The sequence below is a fragment of the Chelonoidis abingdonii genome, chromosome 2 (genome assembly GCF_003597395.2).
Source record: "Chelonoidis abingdonii isolate Lonesome George chromosome 2, CheloAbing_2.0, whole genome shotgun sequence".
Taxonomy (NCBI): domain Eukaryota; kingdom Metazoa; phylum Chordata; order Testudines; family Testudinidae; genus Chelonoidis; species Chelonoidis abingdonii.
Window position 1 is genome coordinate 46,562,789 of NC_133770.1, and position 18,004 is coordinate 46,580,792.

The following is an 18,004-nucleotide window of genomic DNA, read 5'->3' on the forward strand; positions in this document are numbered from 1 at the left end:
AGATCCACCCCCAGGGGCAGGGGGGAGAGGGGTAGAGAGCAGGAGATCAGATCTTCCCCGCACCTTGTACCCTGCAGGGTATCCTTGCAGGAGTTTAATGCAGCCTTTCATTTTTCACAGCTATTATCATTTGTCATATTTATATCCTTGAAATGCTGATTCTGAAAATGTACTTTGAAAAACTAGCCCTTCTTCTGTGTACTATATGAATAGGGTAAAAGATCTCTCTCTCTCTCTCTCCTCATTTTTTTCCATGACACATGCCAAAACCATAAAATCATACATTTAACTTGTTTGTGGCGCTGTTGTAATCAATATAGGGCTGCAAAAGTACAGACAGCAGTTAAACCACTCATCTGCAGTATGAGGAATAAAACTCAGGACTTTAACTCCTACCAGATAGGACCCTATTACTGCAGCTAAAGGACAACTAGCACTAGCTGTTAGCAACATTAGGAGTTCTATCTTTTCTTCAGATGATTCACTAGAGAGCAACAATCACAAACACTTGTGCAGGCTGGACAGAGAGACACTGACACACATACATTTAGCCAGAGCTCTGAACTGTCTGGCTTGATGCACTTCAGATAAGAATGGTGAAATTCCAGTTAAAGTTTTATACAATCAGGTCCATGTAACTTTAAGGCAAGATCATTGCACTGTGCCCACTGTCTTACAGAATAAAAAGGTCCTCAAGACCAGCTTGGGAGACTTTTTGTTTTTACTTGGACTGTGAGATATAAACTGAATGTGAATCTATGGGTCTGATTTTTTCATTCACATACACCTGTGTAACTCCACTGACATAAATGGAGCTTATTCACCAGCTATTACACACAGTAAGTGAAGAATCAGTATACATCAGCTTCTAAGACTAAGAGTATTAGATATAGGCTCCAACATAACTAAGATGTGTTATCATTCATATTTTTCCATAATAGTGAATATGTTTCCTTTTTTTTTTAATATTCCATGCTTATATAACAAGAGTTACTTTCATTATGGCAGCCATCTTTTCAATTTTGTAAACGTTCAACACAAAGGAAAATTTTAAATTAGAAAAAAAAAGATAAACAGTTTTTTTTTAAAATCTATAATTCCTTGGTAATGCTACTTGTAGGAGGTATAAGTGAAAGCACTAGCTCTATTAAATGAATCCTAATTTATTACACATATCTAAATGTAGATGCCCAGTTAAGCACCTAATTACATGAAAAATGCAACTGTACATTTAAATAGATATTAATTGCCAGGTTCACCTGTTTGGTTCAATGCTCTCACTTAGGTACACAATGATTTTTTCTGTTGTTCAGCACCACCATGCATTCACATGCATGTCAGTATAGTTGTACGTGTCATTAGCATCAGTAGGTAACAGGAGCAATTGGACTATGCAGGCCCATTGTTCTACAAATATAGTCCACACATTTAATTGAGATGACAATATAATGACTGTGCTGTGCCACTGCAAGTTTTTGTTTTGATGAGTTGAGAAAGACTCTCTCTGTCAACCTGGTACATGCTTCTAAGTTTTGGATTTCATCTCTCATGGATGAGTTCTCAACTACCTGTCTATTGTAGCTATATTCTTTGTGTTCTTTTTCCTATTTCATTGACACTTACTGTATGCCATTAGAGAGCAAAAATACAGTTAGGTGTTCTATTCTTAGTGCTGGTCCATTTGCTTTGTTGATTATAATCCTGACTGTCAAAGAAGTGAAATGGCACCACTCTTCAGTACCTGCTTCCACAGTATTAGCTTTCACATTGTTCTTTGTTTCCTTGACAGGTAGAAACTTTTTCTGTTTCTCCTCATGAATACTGTATGTGTGCCACTGAACAGCTCATGGTGACATCTAAAATTCAGCAAGTGTCACCAAAGGACATTTTTCAAATGTGTTTCTTTGCCCTTTCTTCAAGTAGAACAGGTTAATAAGAATAAGGGCTACTTGCATTGTTCTGTGAGAATGAGATCTTCATTGTTTGAATAACTTTATGTTCTTGTTAAGTTTGGAGAGATGTCAGAAAAATTTGGTTTTCATTTTTTTCTAATCCATTTTACAGTTTGGTCTGTAAAATATTGTTAAAATGGAAGTTGCTTTCTTGGGTTAGAAAAAGTCTTGTTTTACACATTAATTTGTATTATTGTAAATTGCAGAGAGTGAGAAGTGTTTAGAAAAGAAGGGAACCACAGGATACCTGTGCTAAACTGCAGTGGAGAATGGGGAACAAGCATGGGGGAACGGGGAAATCTAAGAAAGTGTGTGAAAAGTACACGGTTAGTTTTCAAGAAATTGAAAGCTTGATTCATTATTTTAAATAGGGATTAGCAGATGTGCAATTTCAATATCCAGTCCTCTGAAGTACTAAGCACAAGAACTGGTAAAACAATTTCCAGGGGAATGCTTTTCCAATGGAAGATTCTGATCCCACAGAATAGAAAATGTTCCATGTGAATGTGTCGATTCTGTCAAAACTTTTAATGGACACCCTGCGCCCCCAATGCCCCAACTCCCGTGGCAGCTGCCTCTCAGGGCTGCCCAACTGCCCAGGAAGCCAGAACCCTTGACAATTGAACAGCACAGAGAGGCAGCTGCCTGGCAAGTCATGCAGCTGGAAGCAAGCTGACAATTTCCATTTTGGTTCACCTAAAAGGGAATTTTTTAGAATGTTTCTGCCAGTGAAAAAAAAATCAATTTTTTGCTAGTTCTTCCCAATTTGGAATGAAATGTTTATCAAAAAAATCCAAATTTTCTGTGGGAACGAAATACCATTTTCCAGGCAGTTCAACTGAGCACCATCAAGTTCTATTAAATATGACACCCCATAGAGACAGACAGTCTCTACGTCTGTCCTAGAAAGTCAATTGGACTTAGGCTCCTAAGTCTCTGACGTCACTTCTGATAAAGGTATTTAGTTAACTAGGGCACTTAGGCCTTGCAATGCTGAGTAGAGCAATGTCCAAATGCCTTTAAAAATCTGGACCCAAATGTGACCACTGCAGTGATGTCCATCCAAGAATACAAAGAGGGTGGAATGATAGCTCTAAAAGGTGTGAATTGCCCCATTTTTCTTTATGGGATGTTTATTCACATGCCCAGTTACAATAATTTAAATGTCAACATTGTTAACCAATTCATTTCTGTTCAAAGCAGGTAAGAAAAGAAAGGAAAGATCATATTATGAGAATGTGCACAACCTACTGTGAGGGCTGGCTGGTGTCCACTGAAAAAATACATCCTGTTAGAAAATGTGTTAATCAACTAACACAGGGATCGGCAACCTTTGGCACACGGCCCGCCAGGAAAATCTGCTGGCAGGCCAGGATGGTTTGTTTACCTGCAACATCCACAGGTTCGGCCGATTGCAGCTCCCACTGGCTGCAGTTCGCCATTCCAGGCCAACGGGGGCTGCGGGAAGTGGCGCAGGCTCAGGGATGTGCTGGCCGCCAAACATGTTAGCTGCTCATGGATAAACCATGGGGGGATTTTTTGAGACAGTTGGCAGGGCTTGATTTGTGGGTGGAGGTTGGAGGAGAGCTACTATATTTCCCCACCTTATGTTAGATGTCTCCAGGTGGTGCTTTTATATATATTCTTCCAAGCTCTCTTTCTTAGCATGTGAGCAAATGCTCAGTCTTGAGAAGACATGCTATTGTTGTTACCTTTAGTCATGAGAGGTTCTGGATAGAGGGAACCATGTAAGAAACATCAGAGTCTTACTTGGTCTCTGACTAGTGTAAATTCTTAAGGAAGAGTTGCTGCCTGCTGGATGAGCTTTCTGAGGAAAAAAAGGATTTCCTGCATGCTGTTTGTGACCATCTCCATTCCAGAACTCATAGAGATGTGTAATTAAAACAATATCCAGACTCTGTCACGGATGTCTCCTCCAATGGAAAATTGAGCTGCAAGGCTCAGACATTTGCTATTGCTCAGGAAAGGGGAAACTATATCAGACAGATTATTACTAATACTAATTTTTTGCTATAAAACTAAATTTAATTGCCCTATACTCAGTTTTTGGCCTTGACACTCTGAAGGGAAAGACTAACATGGTTACTTTGCTGATAGGTTTCAAGTAAGACCATACTAATGCCACTTGGCTTTCCTTTAGCCTAATTTTTTGTAAAGAGAGGGGCTAACTTTGTTTTTAAAGGTTTTATATATGATATATCACTGAACAATACATAATAATTATTATTTTACAAACCGCAGATGGGATCCTGGCATTCAGCACCTTTTTACTTTAGATTAGCCCTTCATATGAAAGGGATAACTATTGTTATGGGCTTCCTCCTTCCCAATAGCTTGGTTAACTGTGAGTGTGGTTTAGAGAGAGCAGGGGGAATACGATTGAACCAAAATGTTCTTTTAGAGGGTTGTGCCACATATTGCCAGCTATGGGGAGGCAGACACTGCTGTGTGAGGACTGTGACAGCATTAAAGTGTGTTGGATATTTTAGGCCAGTGTTTCTCAATGATCAGTCCATGCATTGGCACCAGTCTCTGAGCTTTCCCTGTCACAGTTTAGGAAGGTATCAAGACAGTCTCTGGTATCAAAAAGGTTGAGAAACTATGTTTTGGACAATGTGGTGTTGCAGTCTCCATTCACTTACCCTGATGCTACAATATTAAGTCGGAAACTCCTAGTGGTGGCCCTCAAATATAGCTCTGAGTACTTTCCACAGAACACTTAGGGCTTTTGAATGAAATCCAGTTAGCCACATTCATTCTAGGCATAACTTAATTAGAGACCTGTAAGGATGGATTTTGCACAAAGGGTTTAGAAGACAGTTATCCCTGCTTCCATGACCAGTGCTTCTGATACTACTTGGTAAGCCAGCTCTGTTACCTCTCCTGACAGTGGGGATGTCAGCAGCTACCATGAATTCCATAGTTGTTATACTTTTGTCATTAGAGCATCATGATGTGACAGCCCCATCTCCGTTCCTCAAATTCTATAATTGTCATTAAATGTCCCCTACACAGTTACTGCATAACACTTCTTCCTTAGCCTAACTGATCCTGGGGCATAAATATAAGGAGAGATAAGGGACACCTCCTCCAAACTTTCATCCTTGGCAGATGACAACATGTAATCCACCAACTTTTAGCAGGCTGTAAAGAAGAAGGAGGGGAATCATCAGAGTGGAGGATGAAGACAGTCTGAGGCAGTGCTCAGGCCTGTGTCCCTTGGCACTCTATCTGCCGCTAACGGACAGACAGAGGAGTGAATGGGTTCAGAGGCAGGTGGGGATTTGAAGGCAGAGAAGTCTTCAGAGAGGGGGCTTGCTAGAGACAATGAAGGAGTTGTGGGAAGTAGAAGAACTGGGTGATGTCACATGGCAAAGTCTGGGCGGGAAAGGAAAATTGGGGCATTTAAAGACAGGGTGAAACTTGCCATTATGTTTTCCTGAAGGCAGCCAGGGAGAAAGTAACTTGTATTTGAATCTTTTTCTGGTCAGTGACGGGAGGTGGTCTTGCAGTCTCTGTCCTCCACAAATTTTGGTTCAGATATACTCCACTGCCAGTTGAACTTGACAGTTGTTGGCAACCAGTAAAATCTGTGTACGGTGCGCTGCAACTACAGTAATAGAACCCATCAGTCAAAGCCTTATCACCTATTATTTAGATGAGCTACTTGGCTTCATATCAGAGCTACTTATAAATGGGTACTGCAGCCTATGAGTCTTAAAGATTTTAATTAGCGCTAAACTAGACAATCATCATATTCCCTAAGAATGCTGTCATCATTTTCTTGTGCTGAGTGCTTCTTTCTTTTTTTCCTACGGTATTACCTGTGCAAAACTTTGTAATTAAAATATTAACATTGGGAAACTAAAGAATTCAAAGAACCTATATAATATGGCTTCATTATACATTACTCAGCATTAATTCTCTGAAATCTAGGCATAACATACACAGAAATGTTGTTGTGATGAGGGGGCCGGGGCTCAACCCTCCCTGGGGAGGAGGGGAGCCACACCGGCCTCGTTCTGTCCTCTCGGGGTCCTATCCTTCGGGTCCGCAGTCCACCGTCCGGGGCGTTCGGTCCCTGTGGAGCGGACTGAGGCCCTGAAAAGTCAGTAGGGGTCCTGCCTTTGATGCAGGCAGGCACCAAACAAACAGTACAATAAGCTCTGGCCCTTTGGGGGCAGGGCAAAGCAGTAACAGAGTCAATGGGGGCCCAGCCCTTGGTTCGGGCGGGGCACCAAACACAGTACTATGAGCTCTGGCCCTTTTGGGGCAGGGCAGAGCAGTAACAGAGTCAATAAGGGGCCCAGCCCTTGGTTCGGGCGGGGCACCAAACACAGTACTCAAAAAGCTCTAGCCCTTGTGGAGCAGGGCAATAGAGAGTCACAGGGGTGAAAGGGGTTTCTGCCACGGCTACGGGTGGCAGGGGGAACGCAGGCCCACCACTGCTCTGCGTTCCAGCCGGGCCCTAGTGTGGCTGTGCCGCTAGTGGCAGTCAGTGGGATCGAACGACACACTGACAGAGTGGCGCGATCAGTGGGGATCCTGACCGACACACACGGTCATAGGCTCGGGGCCTTCTGCGGCCTGACTATAGTCAGCCGCCCCCGGGCTACTTCCAATCCCCCCTTCACTTCCTACCTGGTCCGCAGGGTCGTCCACCCTCATGGGCTCCTCCCAGTCCAGGCTAGGCAGTAAATCCGGGAGCACCTCCGGGCAGCCGGGCCAGGCCTGGTCCGAGGGTTCCTCCAGGCCGTAGTAAGGGCTGGGCAGCTTGGGTAGTTCGGGTGGCTCCGTATTGTAGCTGCTGCGGGGTAGCTCCGGCAAGGCCTGATACCGGTCTCGGAGCTCCGCAGCCTCCCAGCGACGAGGGTTGGCTGGCACATCTGCTCTGGCCGGCGGCTGAGCTGCAACTGAAGGCCGGCACCCGGCTTTTATGCTTCCGGGTTGCCGCCTGACCCTTTGAGGGGCGGGGCTTCCGCCCGGAAGTTCCGCCCTGAAGGAAGATGGACGGGGCACAACCCTCCCTGTGGAGGAGAGGAGCCACACCACCTCACTACAGTTGTGAATTTGTTCGTAAGAGATTTAAGACACCCAATGAAATAGTTTGGCCACCCCTCTTCTCCCTTCAGTTACAACTGGGATTTTAAATACTACACATGCATGCACACACACCTATTCACGAGTACATATCCCCACACAAATATCTCTATGCCACATATTATATTATATACAAACACACATGAGTTTATACAAGTAGATTTAAATGTATTATGGATTTAATCCTGATCTGTTTGAAGGCAATGTCAAAACTTCCACTGAATTCAACTGGGCCAGGATTTCACTCTGCATGTGTGTGCATAATGTTCATATACATAATGTACATCCATCCATAAGTGGATGTGCATGTGTGTGTGTGTATCCGCATCTAATGTAAGCCTGTATGAGACCAGCCATACATAGTTTTGTTGTTTTGTCACACCAGATGAAAATAGTATTTTGAATCTTCACTGGAGATACTATTTTAAGCACATCTTTATTATATCCTGTTGCACGTTGCCTTCAGCAGGAGCACAGGAATGTAGTAAGAAGAAATGCAGTTGCTCTGTACATATTTAATCCTTTCCCTTTTACTCCTTTTACACACAGCGACTGAAAGATTTAAAACAAAGGGAATTTGCTCGAAATGTGGCTTCAAAGTCATGGAAAGATGAGAAGAAACAGGAAAAAGCACTCAAGCGGCTCCACCAGCTTGCTGAACTACGGAAGCAGTCTGAATGGCAAGTATTTGAAATTTATGTTACGTTTTAACACTCTCTTTCCTCATTCCCAGAAGAAATCTCTAACTTTTATTCCTGCTTTCTATAATGTACAGAGATCACATATACCGTAACCCATTTTTAGTCATCACAGACTCCAAATATTCCTGTTCTGAAAACCATAAAATTGAAAGTCCTTGAATGAATTATTTGGCATCTGAAGGTTTTGTGTTTTTATCCCCTGTAGCCTGTTAATCTAATCTCCTCTGAACTGTGTGATTTGAATACGATTTTACAATATCAGCATTTTATCTTATTAAAATTGACCTGAATAGGCGAGTATAACTCTTAGTAGTTTGTAGAGAGTGAAAGGAAAAGGCTAAACAGACCTTAATGTCTCTGTGTTGAGTCTGCAGATCCTCTCATTACTTTTAGTAGACTTAGGCTATTCAGGTAGTTTCTCCCTAGAGTAAATGACAGTATCATTGTGTGAATGAAAAACAGATGTAATTAGCTCAGTTAAATTTACCCAGTACTGTAGTTAAACTGATGATAATAATAGAGGTACAGTACAATGTTTATACTAATAAATCTTTATGTTTGACAAATCTCTTTTTTGTTTAATGACACTTACATACACTAAATGATTCAACAGAGTAGGTTGTTACCAGACCTCCAATTGATATTAATCCGTGACCATAATGGGTTAATTAAACTGCCATTCTTATGTTAAAAACAAACCAAGATTTCAGTACAGTGGAATTAATAACATTCATGGTGTACTCTACAATGATTTCAGGCCAATGCAATCTTTTTGGGGTAAAAGGCCGAGGTTGTCATTTAGTTCTATGCATTAGGGCTGACCAGAAAAAAAATAATTCTGTTTCATGAAAAACTTCAGGGTTTCAGAATCTGTTTTCTGTCTGATGGAGAACAATTTTCCTCATGAAAAAAAACATGAGTGCAAGAGCCCACAATAACCAATACTCCAGTAGGTAGGGCACTCACATGGGATATAGAAGATGCAGATTTCAGGTCTCGGCTCTGAACCAGGCTATGGCATCAGTCTCTCTCTCTTTCTTTGGCCCGTAAATATTCAGTGACTTATACAAAGCAGATCAGCTCCAACAGGAGAGTTTTAGAGTACATCTACATTTTGAGCAGGAGCTGTAATTTGCAGTTTAAGGAGACACACCCACTCTAGTTCTTATCAAACTCGAGTGTTAAAAAAAGAATGTAGCTCCAGCGGCATGAGCACTGGGTCTAGGTGCCCAAGTATGTACCTCATGTCTCAGACGGGATAGTACACTAGGAAGCCTGCCCTTCCCACTGCTTGAGCTGCTGCAGCGATACTTCTATTTTTAACGTGCTAGCTCAATCAAAGCTAGAGTGTGTATGTCACCTCAGGCTGGAAATGACACCTCCCCTCAATGCACAGACGTACAGTGAGAGAGACTGACTCCATAGTCTGGTGTTTAGGGCATTAACGTGGGATCTGAGAGATCCTGCTCCAAATCAGGCTTCAGTGAATGAGCATTTCCCATCAAAAAAAATATTTTGATGAAAAAATTCCTGACCTGCTCTACTAAGAATGACTGCAGTGGAATAGTCTTCAGGTAAAGTTGGGTTTTCATACAACTTAATTAAATGAAATACACTTACCTGTGAAAAGGCTCTTTATGCCCTTTTACATCAGAGGGATATACTGTGTGCCGTCCCCAGACAGACTGATAAGATAGGGAGATAAGGCCAACGTTGGGCTGGGAAGGAACCAGTACATTGGCTTTTAGAAAGATCCTGCTACCCCTAACTCCTGATAGGGAGCAAAGAAAAGTAGCAGTTGCTATGTCTATCCAGAGTGGCTGCAATAATGGGCGCAGAGAGTGGTAGGACAGTGCTGCATCGCTGCCCCCATGTTAGGTATCATATTACCAGTTCTCAGTTGATCTGAGGAAAGGGTAGCCATAAACAGAGGTCCTGCTGTCACCAGAGTCACAACTAGTGCTTTGAAATGTATTGCAAGTTTCACAAGAGCTGAGCTCCCTATGGGTCTAAATGCTGGCTGACTCAAAGTTACTACTAACACATTAATGGATACATATCGATACACCAGCATCAGTAGGCACCTCTATTCTGACCAGCACGGCACCCGGAAAAGAACACTGCCACTCACTGCACCCCCTAAGAGATTATTCTTGCATGACACACAAATAAATGGCATGAGGACGGCATAGGAGCTCTCATTGCTAAATGAGGGGCATATGCATACACAGCCCTGGAACATGCCTCTGATGCTAACCCAGAATTTTCCTTTTTGGCTCCCAATGCCGAAGGCCTGCAGAGCCACCTCTCTGTGGGTTTTAAGTGTCATGAGAAGCAAAGCAAATCAATGGGCTCCCCACACTCTCCCTCTACTCATACTTTTAGACATGGGTAGAATTTTTACCTGTACTAAGTTAAAATATTTTCCAGTTTCATTCAAACTCTGATTTCATGTCAAAATGCTTGGCAGGGATGTATTATGTACTAGTTCTGCTACACTCCATTGATTGCAAGAACAGATATTTGTCTAGTAAAACTCATTTTTAAAGCATAAGTAAAGAGACCATTAATCCAGTGATCATATATGTCTGATCTTGAATGCAAAACAATGCAGAGCAGTCATTCGTGTTCCCAGCTGGTCACTTCTTAGAAGGACAGACTGCTAGAGTTCTGTGCCAAAGCTACATTAGAATATCTTGACCTGAAAAGAAATATCCAGGTAAACTATACATTTAAATCTAAAAGGTTTGGGGAAAGGGGGAAAAAAGGCATATAAGGGAGTCAAATACAGGAGGAGGAGATGTGAAAATGACAGCCAAATACTGGTGGGTACTGAGACTAGTCTCAATCAATGCACATGTGTAAGTGCCATTACCATTAATGGCAGTTGGCTGCATGCACCCAGGAGAGAACACGTCCTTTTGTATCAGAAAGTGAGGGGGAAGGGTTATAAAACAGATGAGATAATTTATAGAAAGGAAGTTAATGCAAAATACTAAAGTCTTATGGTAGCTTGGATGTGTTTTTTTAATGCTTAATGTCTCTGAATGTTTCACAAAAGAACTGTATTATAGAATAAAGTCCTTTATATTACAGACAAAAGAAAAAGAAGAGAACATTAAAACATGTTAGCTCTGAAAGAATCACACTGAGTAATATACCTGAGAAAAATCTCTTTTCTCACTTAGGGCCCAATTCTGCAGTTCTTCCATATACAAATCTCCCTTTTGTTGGAGTTTTGCATGTGGCACTTCATAATCAGAACCATAGTCCCTATGAAAAGCTGACCTAAATTATCAGGGGCCAGAGTCTGATCTCAGCTGCACTGGTAACATAGTAACCCTACCAAAGCCAATAGAGTTTGCTCTGGATGTACAAAATGTGGCTATGTGCTCAGTTAAAATCGTGTTAGTTACTGAGAATAAAGACTTCCTTGCTTTTTGAGAGGTGGCCTAGGCTGGGGTGAATCGCATTTATAGGATATAGACACAATCTAATAGCTTTCACTTTCAACAGCATTAATGACCCCCTCCTTCAACAGACTGATCATGAGAAATGTTAGTAATTTCTTATTTCAATTATTTCATTAATCCATTCATTATATTTATTTATTTATAGCATCACAGGCAGCAGACCAGTGTTTAAAGCTCCCAGGCTGGTGGTGGAAAAGCAACAACTGCAAGAAGGAATTTTCATCGATAAAAATGGCAGAATCGCAGCAGGTACCAAGAGCATGGTTCTTTGTGAAGGACAAAGTCTCTCCAGAAGCATGTTAGAGAAACAACAGGTGCTTACGCTAAGCAGGCACCAATCACATACTGAGAGACCCTGTTCGCTTGGAAATCAAACCTCACAAGCATTCTCAGATGGCACCAATATTAGTCACAGGACAGGAGTTTCTTTTTCTTTCTCTAAAAAAGCCCAATTAAAGTTAGAGTCATCAGCATCAGTTTTCAATGAGAACACTGAAGAAGCATATGATGGTAGTGAATCACCTAACCATAAAACAAAACAAACTCCTGAGGGCTGTCAATCTTGCACAGTTTTGCGCAGGGATACAAAAGCAAGTGTGGATAGAGGATTAAATATCCCACAAGGTCAAATGGATATCATTGCATCAAGCAATACAGCAGCAAAAACTAAAAGAGTAAAAGAAAATGAGATAAACAGTGATAAAGAGTTAGAAGAAATTGTCAATGCTTATCCTTCATTCTGCAAAACCCAAATGCAGCTTTCAAATTTGGATTTGACTGTTTCGATTAGAGAAACAGAACAAGAAGGTGAGTTGAATGAGACTGAGAAATTGTTGGAAACTCTCATTTCACCTCCAAGCCAAACTACCAATCTTTGTACCCAGCAGAACCCTTACAAGCACAGTGATACCATGCTAAGTGACCTCTTAACGGAGTTCCCAACACAACACCCAGCTGAGCAGGGACATGCAAGTGAGCTGCATTACAATCCCAAGGTGGTCAAGACAGAGACATTTTTTGAGAGTTCAGGAACTATGAATGAAAACACAGAAATGCTACCAAGTGAGACATTGGTTAATGAGATGAAGCCCAAAGCATTGCCATTTCTTCATGTACTGAGCAAAGATGGTAGCACTGCCCTTCAGTGGCCCACGGAACTTCTTTTGTTTACAAAAACTGCACCCTGTATCTCCTATGGCTGTAATCCGTTATATTTTGACTTTCGACTTTCTCTAAACCATAGAGATCATAAAGAGCATGAAACAAACACAGAAAGGTGTAGTGAGCCCCATACAAATATGAATGCAGATGAAAATGAAACCTCAGGTTTAATAGAAGACAAGCAGACGTCAACGGAACAAGATAATAAGTCACTGAAACCAAAGAAGATGAAAGGTTCCAAAACCCATAACAAGGCCCAGCAAAAAGCTGATTCAGACACAGGGAAAGAAATGAATGCAAGTGGTCAAAAGTACATTTCACATTATTCGACTGAAAACATACTCAAAGTGCCTGCTTTCCTTGATGTCTCACAAAAGGATTATATAAGAGAAAGAAGTCTCCATGCCAGAACACCTAGGAGATCTTTAAAGCACCATTTGCATAGCTGTGAAAGAAGAACACACAGTGGTGGAAATGAAAGCATTTCCTTTTTGCCTTGTGTGTCTAGGACTAAAAAGCATAAAACTGCAAAATGTGATTTAAGTTATTCTGAAGAAATACATGAAAACCAAAACAACTGCAAATCCATTCAAAACTGGCCTGGATGCAGCAGTGATATAAGTGACAGTGGAAAGGATTCTACTGGAAGTTTCCTTAGTTATAAATCACGTTCTCAAAGCAGGTATTCAGCAAATGAAGGGTGTGGAGGTTATACAAGATACTGGAGAGTCTCATCCTCCCAAAAGTCATCCTCTGACAGACATTCTAGCTATTCTGACACTTCCATTAGCAGTACACCTAGCTATGTAAGTAGCTCCTCTAGCCACAGATCAAGCGATCACAGTAGAAGTCACTTGCTCTTTTGTTGTAAAAGAAAAAACAAGACAGTTGAAAGGCACAAACGTAAACACAGAAAGCACAACTGTATTTCCTCTTCTGACGATGCAGATGAGGATTACTTTTTCTACAGTAAAAGTCAAAGAAATAGAAACTGTGTGCAGAGGGATACAATTAAATATCAAAGACATTCAAGATGTAGAGATTTACACCATAGAGACAGATCAAAGCAAAGCAGAAATACACACCGACATTCTGGCAGAAAATACAGCAGAAATAGAAGATACCACAGCTCCAAAAGTTATTCCACCAGACATTCAAGAAGCAGTGGAAGATCATCTAGTTGCAGAAGATCAACAGCCAGTAGTTCAGGATCCTTCTCAAAAGAAACAGTATGTTATTTGAACAAAAGCAAGGAAGAGACAGAAGGCTGTTACAGCACCGAACCAGAAAAAACAGAATCTACGCATTTTGACTCACAGAATGTGAATTGTCGGTCAAAAAAATGTCATGTTGGCTCTTCTGAAAACTCAGCAAAAGACACAGTGGAAGACAGAACATCATTGACAGCCAGGCTACTTTTAGAAAGAGTGCAATCCAAGAAAAACCAAGAACAAGCACACAGTTCAGAGGGATTTTCAAACTATTGTGTGATGGAATTGGAGGATCACTCACAAAGTCACTTTGCTAGTAAATTTCCATCATCGGTAGGTGACATAGCAATATTACCTATGCCTGAAAAAGTCCTAAATATAAGTAAAAAAGTTTTAACGAATGATGAAACCAGTTCATCAGAAAGCAGTGCAAAGAAAGACAGTTTTGAAGCTTCACAGACAAATAATGTTACTCGTACAACAGGCACTAATTATGATAATTGTCTTTTTAAAGACATAATTCAAATAGGAATAGGCTATCAGGCTCCCAGCATAAAAAGGAACACAGCAATAAAGGAACAATCAAATCTCTTAATTAGTGAAGTACAACCTTTTATGCAAAGCTGTGACCTGGTACCAAATGATTTCCCTGGTGCTTTTCCTTCTAATAGATATTCTGTTGTTAATTCAGCAGAGACCAAAGAAGAAGTACATGATGTAAGCATGAACTTGCATCAAGTGGAAGGGAATGTAAACACTTATTGTGACAGTGCTATGCATAAGTGTGATGAAACAGAAAATGAGCTAGAAATGTACAGGAAATCCATCTCCCCTCCTTTAACTCAACAGCCTATCACATTTTCACCTGATGAAATAGACAAGTACAGGTTACTTCAGCTGCAAGCCCAGCAGCATATGCAGAGACAACTCCTGGCAAAGCACCTTAAAGTTTTGCCTGCCACAGGACCGTCTGCCTTCTCTGCAACACCAGCAGTTCATTCTGTTCCCAGTCAGCATCATGCTTCTGTCACCACAATCCACCATACCCTTCTGCAACGCTTTGCGGTCTCCACTTCTGTACATCCCCATAGCAGCCATCTTTCCTTGACCAACATGCACCCACTCTCTGAATCATATTTCACTCCCATAACACTTTCCCCGTTAGCTCCAACCATCATTCCTTCCCACCCTACTCTACTGACAGGACGCCCACTGCATTTGCTCTCCACCACACCCATTCACCCTTCCTATCTGACCCTCCCATCATTGCAACATACTGCATTTATCCCTACTTTATTCACTCCACACCTCAATGCAGCTGCAGCTGCTGCCTTACATCTGAATCCTTTAATGCATCCATTGTTCCAAGGGCAAGATCTTCACCACCATTCTTGCTCTAGCTAGACCCAGCAGTTACCTGGAATGAGAGACATTTTCAAGGTTTCTAGTTATTTAAATTAGCAAAACTATTATTCCTATGCTCCAAAAAGAAATTTGAAGAAAAACTGGTATTTCATAATCAGTCACACATCCAAAGGCAAGTGGTAGGAGCACATCAGCAATATTTAAAAGTCAAGGAAAGTGACAGAATATGAATGTTGATTTAGTTTTCACACCACCAAGGACTTGTCTTCACTACCGGGGTAAGTTGATCTAAGTTATGCTATTCCAGCTATGTTATTCACGTATAACGTAGCTGGAGTCGATGTAGCTTAGGTCAACTTACCCCGGTGTCTTCACTGCGTTGCATCGATGGGGAATGCTCTCCGGTCAACTTCCCTTACTCTTCTTGGAGAGCTGGAGTACCGGGGTCAACTGGAGAGCACTCTGCCGTCGATTTAGCGAGTCTTCACTAGACCCGCTAAATCGATCCCTGCTGCATTGATTGCAGCAGCATCAATCTCCCCATAGTGGAGACAAGCACCATGTGAAAACTAAAACTAAAACTAGAAGGAAGCAGTAATGCTAACTTAGTTCTGCAGAGGGAATTAGAATATTGGCAGAACTCAGTAGCTCTAAGTTTCAGTGGGGCTGGAGCTGGCCTTGAGATGTGGGGAACTGTACCTGACACCCTGATGCTTTGTTTTCTCCCCTGCCAAGCAGAGCTCTAGAGAATCTTGCCCAGATAATCTATATATACTTTTCTCAAAAAAATGTGTACCCCTTCTCAGAAAATATTTGCTGGAAATTATAATGTTGCATTGGCCTCAGCTAGACTCAACATCAAGATAGTTACCTTTTGCAAATAATTCTCTGTATGTGGTCTTTGGTTAGGGAACCAGAATTTCACCAGAAGGGCCAAATTCTACCTCTGTCCTATGCAGCACCACTGAAGCTAATGATGCATGGGTATAATGCAGAGCAGAATTGACAACTGTAGTGGAAAACTCTCAACAGTATGAAATAAAACTGGACTGAAAAAAACAATTGGTAAAAATGAACATGCAATGAAGTTCCTAACATAATTTCCAAAATTCTCAAAGTACAAGTTAAGGCTGTGATTCAGCAAGGCACTGAACCATGTGCCCAACCTTCAAACACATTAGAAATTTTATTGACATCAGTGGGAGTACTCATATACCTAGAGTTAGTTGTGTGCTTCAAGGGAGCCTCAACTGATTATATTTTATGGTGGCCTAATACTCAACACTGGATACTCTGTATGAAATGAAGTTCTTGATTGCAGTTAGAGTACAACTATGTCTGTCAATATCACTGGCCAACAAAACAGCTGACAGATTATACCTGTTAATTTGGATTTAGTGCACAGTTGATATTCTACACTCCCAGAATTAATTCCCAATACATATAATAGCAAAGTTTTGAGGAATTTTATTTCATGATATTCAGTTAGCTCTAGAAAGAGAGGAAAGTAGCTGCGGTCAGAATATAGCAAGTTTTTAAAGCAAAACCTATAGCTGATTTTTTAACTTGGTTTTTATCAACCTGAAATGAAAATAATCTAGTCACAATCAAGTAAAACTGCAGATTCAGATGAATTCTGCAGAGTGGCCTAGACTATAACATTCAAGTGTGGTCACTATTTCTGAATGCTCAACTCAACCCAAGTAATGCTTGATTTTCAGAGATGTTGAGAGACAGCTGATCCCCTCTGAGAGCTGATCCCCTCTGAAAACCTGGCTTTAGACACTCTGATTGGGCACCCCAAATTAGTAGACATATTTGAAACTGTTGGATTTAATTCTATAGCTACCAAGTTCCGTGGGCATGTTACAGCCTAATAAGACAAGTTCCCTTCCCCAAAGAGATTACAATTTAAGAGGCCAATCCAGCATCCATTAAAATTAATGAAAGTGATTCCATTCTTTCAGAGTTAGTTTGGGACTTATTTAGACAACACACTGACAAAAGGAGGGGAAGGGGAAAAATGACAATCTGAGCGACTGAGGGAGCAGGGGGGAATCAAAAATAGTTTTGTTTAATTTTTAAAAATTCCATAATCTCCAAAACAAGGGAGGTAGATGGGCTATTGGTTATAGAACTTTTAGAATGGTAGTTACAGAGTGACTTAGGGATGACGTCATACTGGGTCTAGGAAGAGCTTGCGACACATGGATTATCAGGGAAGGACAGTGGGCAGCTATTAAAAAGACAAGCCTTTTAACTGACCACATCCAGTGATATCTGAGATACCACATTCATTTACTACACAATCACTAAACTGGAAATTAGTGTGATATCTCAGATGTCACTGTGGTTACTCTGGCAAATGTTGACATTTTAGGCCCTGATCCAGCAATGCACTTAAGCCTGTGTTTAAGTCTGTTTCTCTTTAGTAAAGTAGCTATGCAGTTAAAATTTGTTAAGTGCTTTGTTAACAAGGCTGGGTTTAAACATGTGCTTAGGTGCTTGGCTGAATCAGGGCCTTACTGACTATCACAGTGCTTCACAGTGCCCCAAATGTGTTATGATTATAGTAAATTTAAAATCAAACCACCTCACCACCAATAAAAACACCTCACCACCAATAATAATCAGTGATATATAAGGGTTTTAAACATGAATTAAGCTTATTAAAGAAGATGCAGAAGTTAACGTCAATCAGCCCCAACCCCCATGTAAATATAAACCAGGGGTAGGCAACCTATGGCAGGGGCGCCGAAGGCAGCACGCAAGCTGATTTTCAGCGGCACTCACACCGCCTGGGTCCTGGCCACCGGTCCGGGGGGCTCTGCATTTTAATTTAATGTTAAATGAAGCTTCTTAAACATTCTGAAACCTTATTTACTTTACATACAACAATAGTTTAGTTATTTATTATAGACTTATAGAAAGAGACCTTCTAAAAACATTAAAATGTATTATTGGCACGCAAAACCTTAAATTAAAGTGAATAAATGAAGATTCGGCACACCACTTCCAAA

At 41.2% G+C, this 18,004-nt stretch overlaps 1 protein-coding gene across 1 annotated transcript in view; it reads left to right on the forward strand.

Moving 5' to 3' along the window:
- The window catches only part of ZNF804B (zinc finger protein 804B), a 372,325-nt gene extending 354,757 nt beyond the window's left edge, over positions 1-17,568 (forward strand). The window contains exons 3-4 of the mRNA XM_032793370.2: positions 7,623-7,753; positions 11,393-17,568. Of these exons, the coding sequence (XP_032649261.1) occupies positions 7,623-7,753; positions 11,393-15,023 (3,762 nt within the window). The 3' untranslated portion in view covers positions 15,024-17,568. The remainder of the gene's footprint in view (positions 1-7,622; positions 7,754-11,392) is intronic.
- Positions 17,569-18,004: the final 436 nt, after the last annotated feature.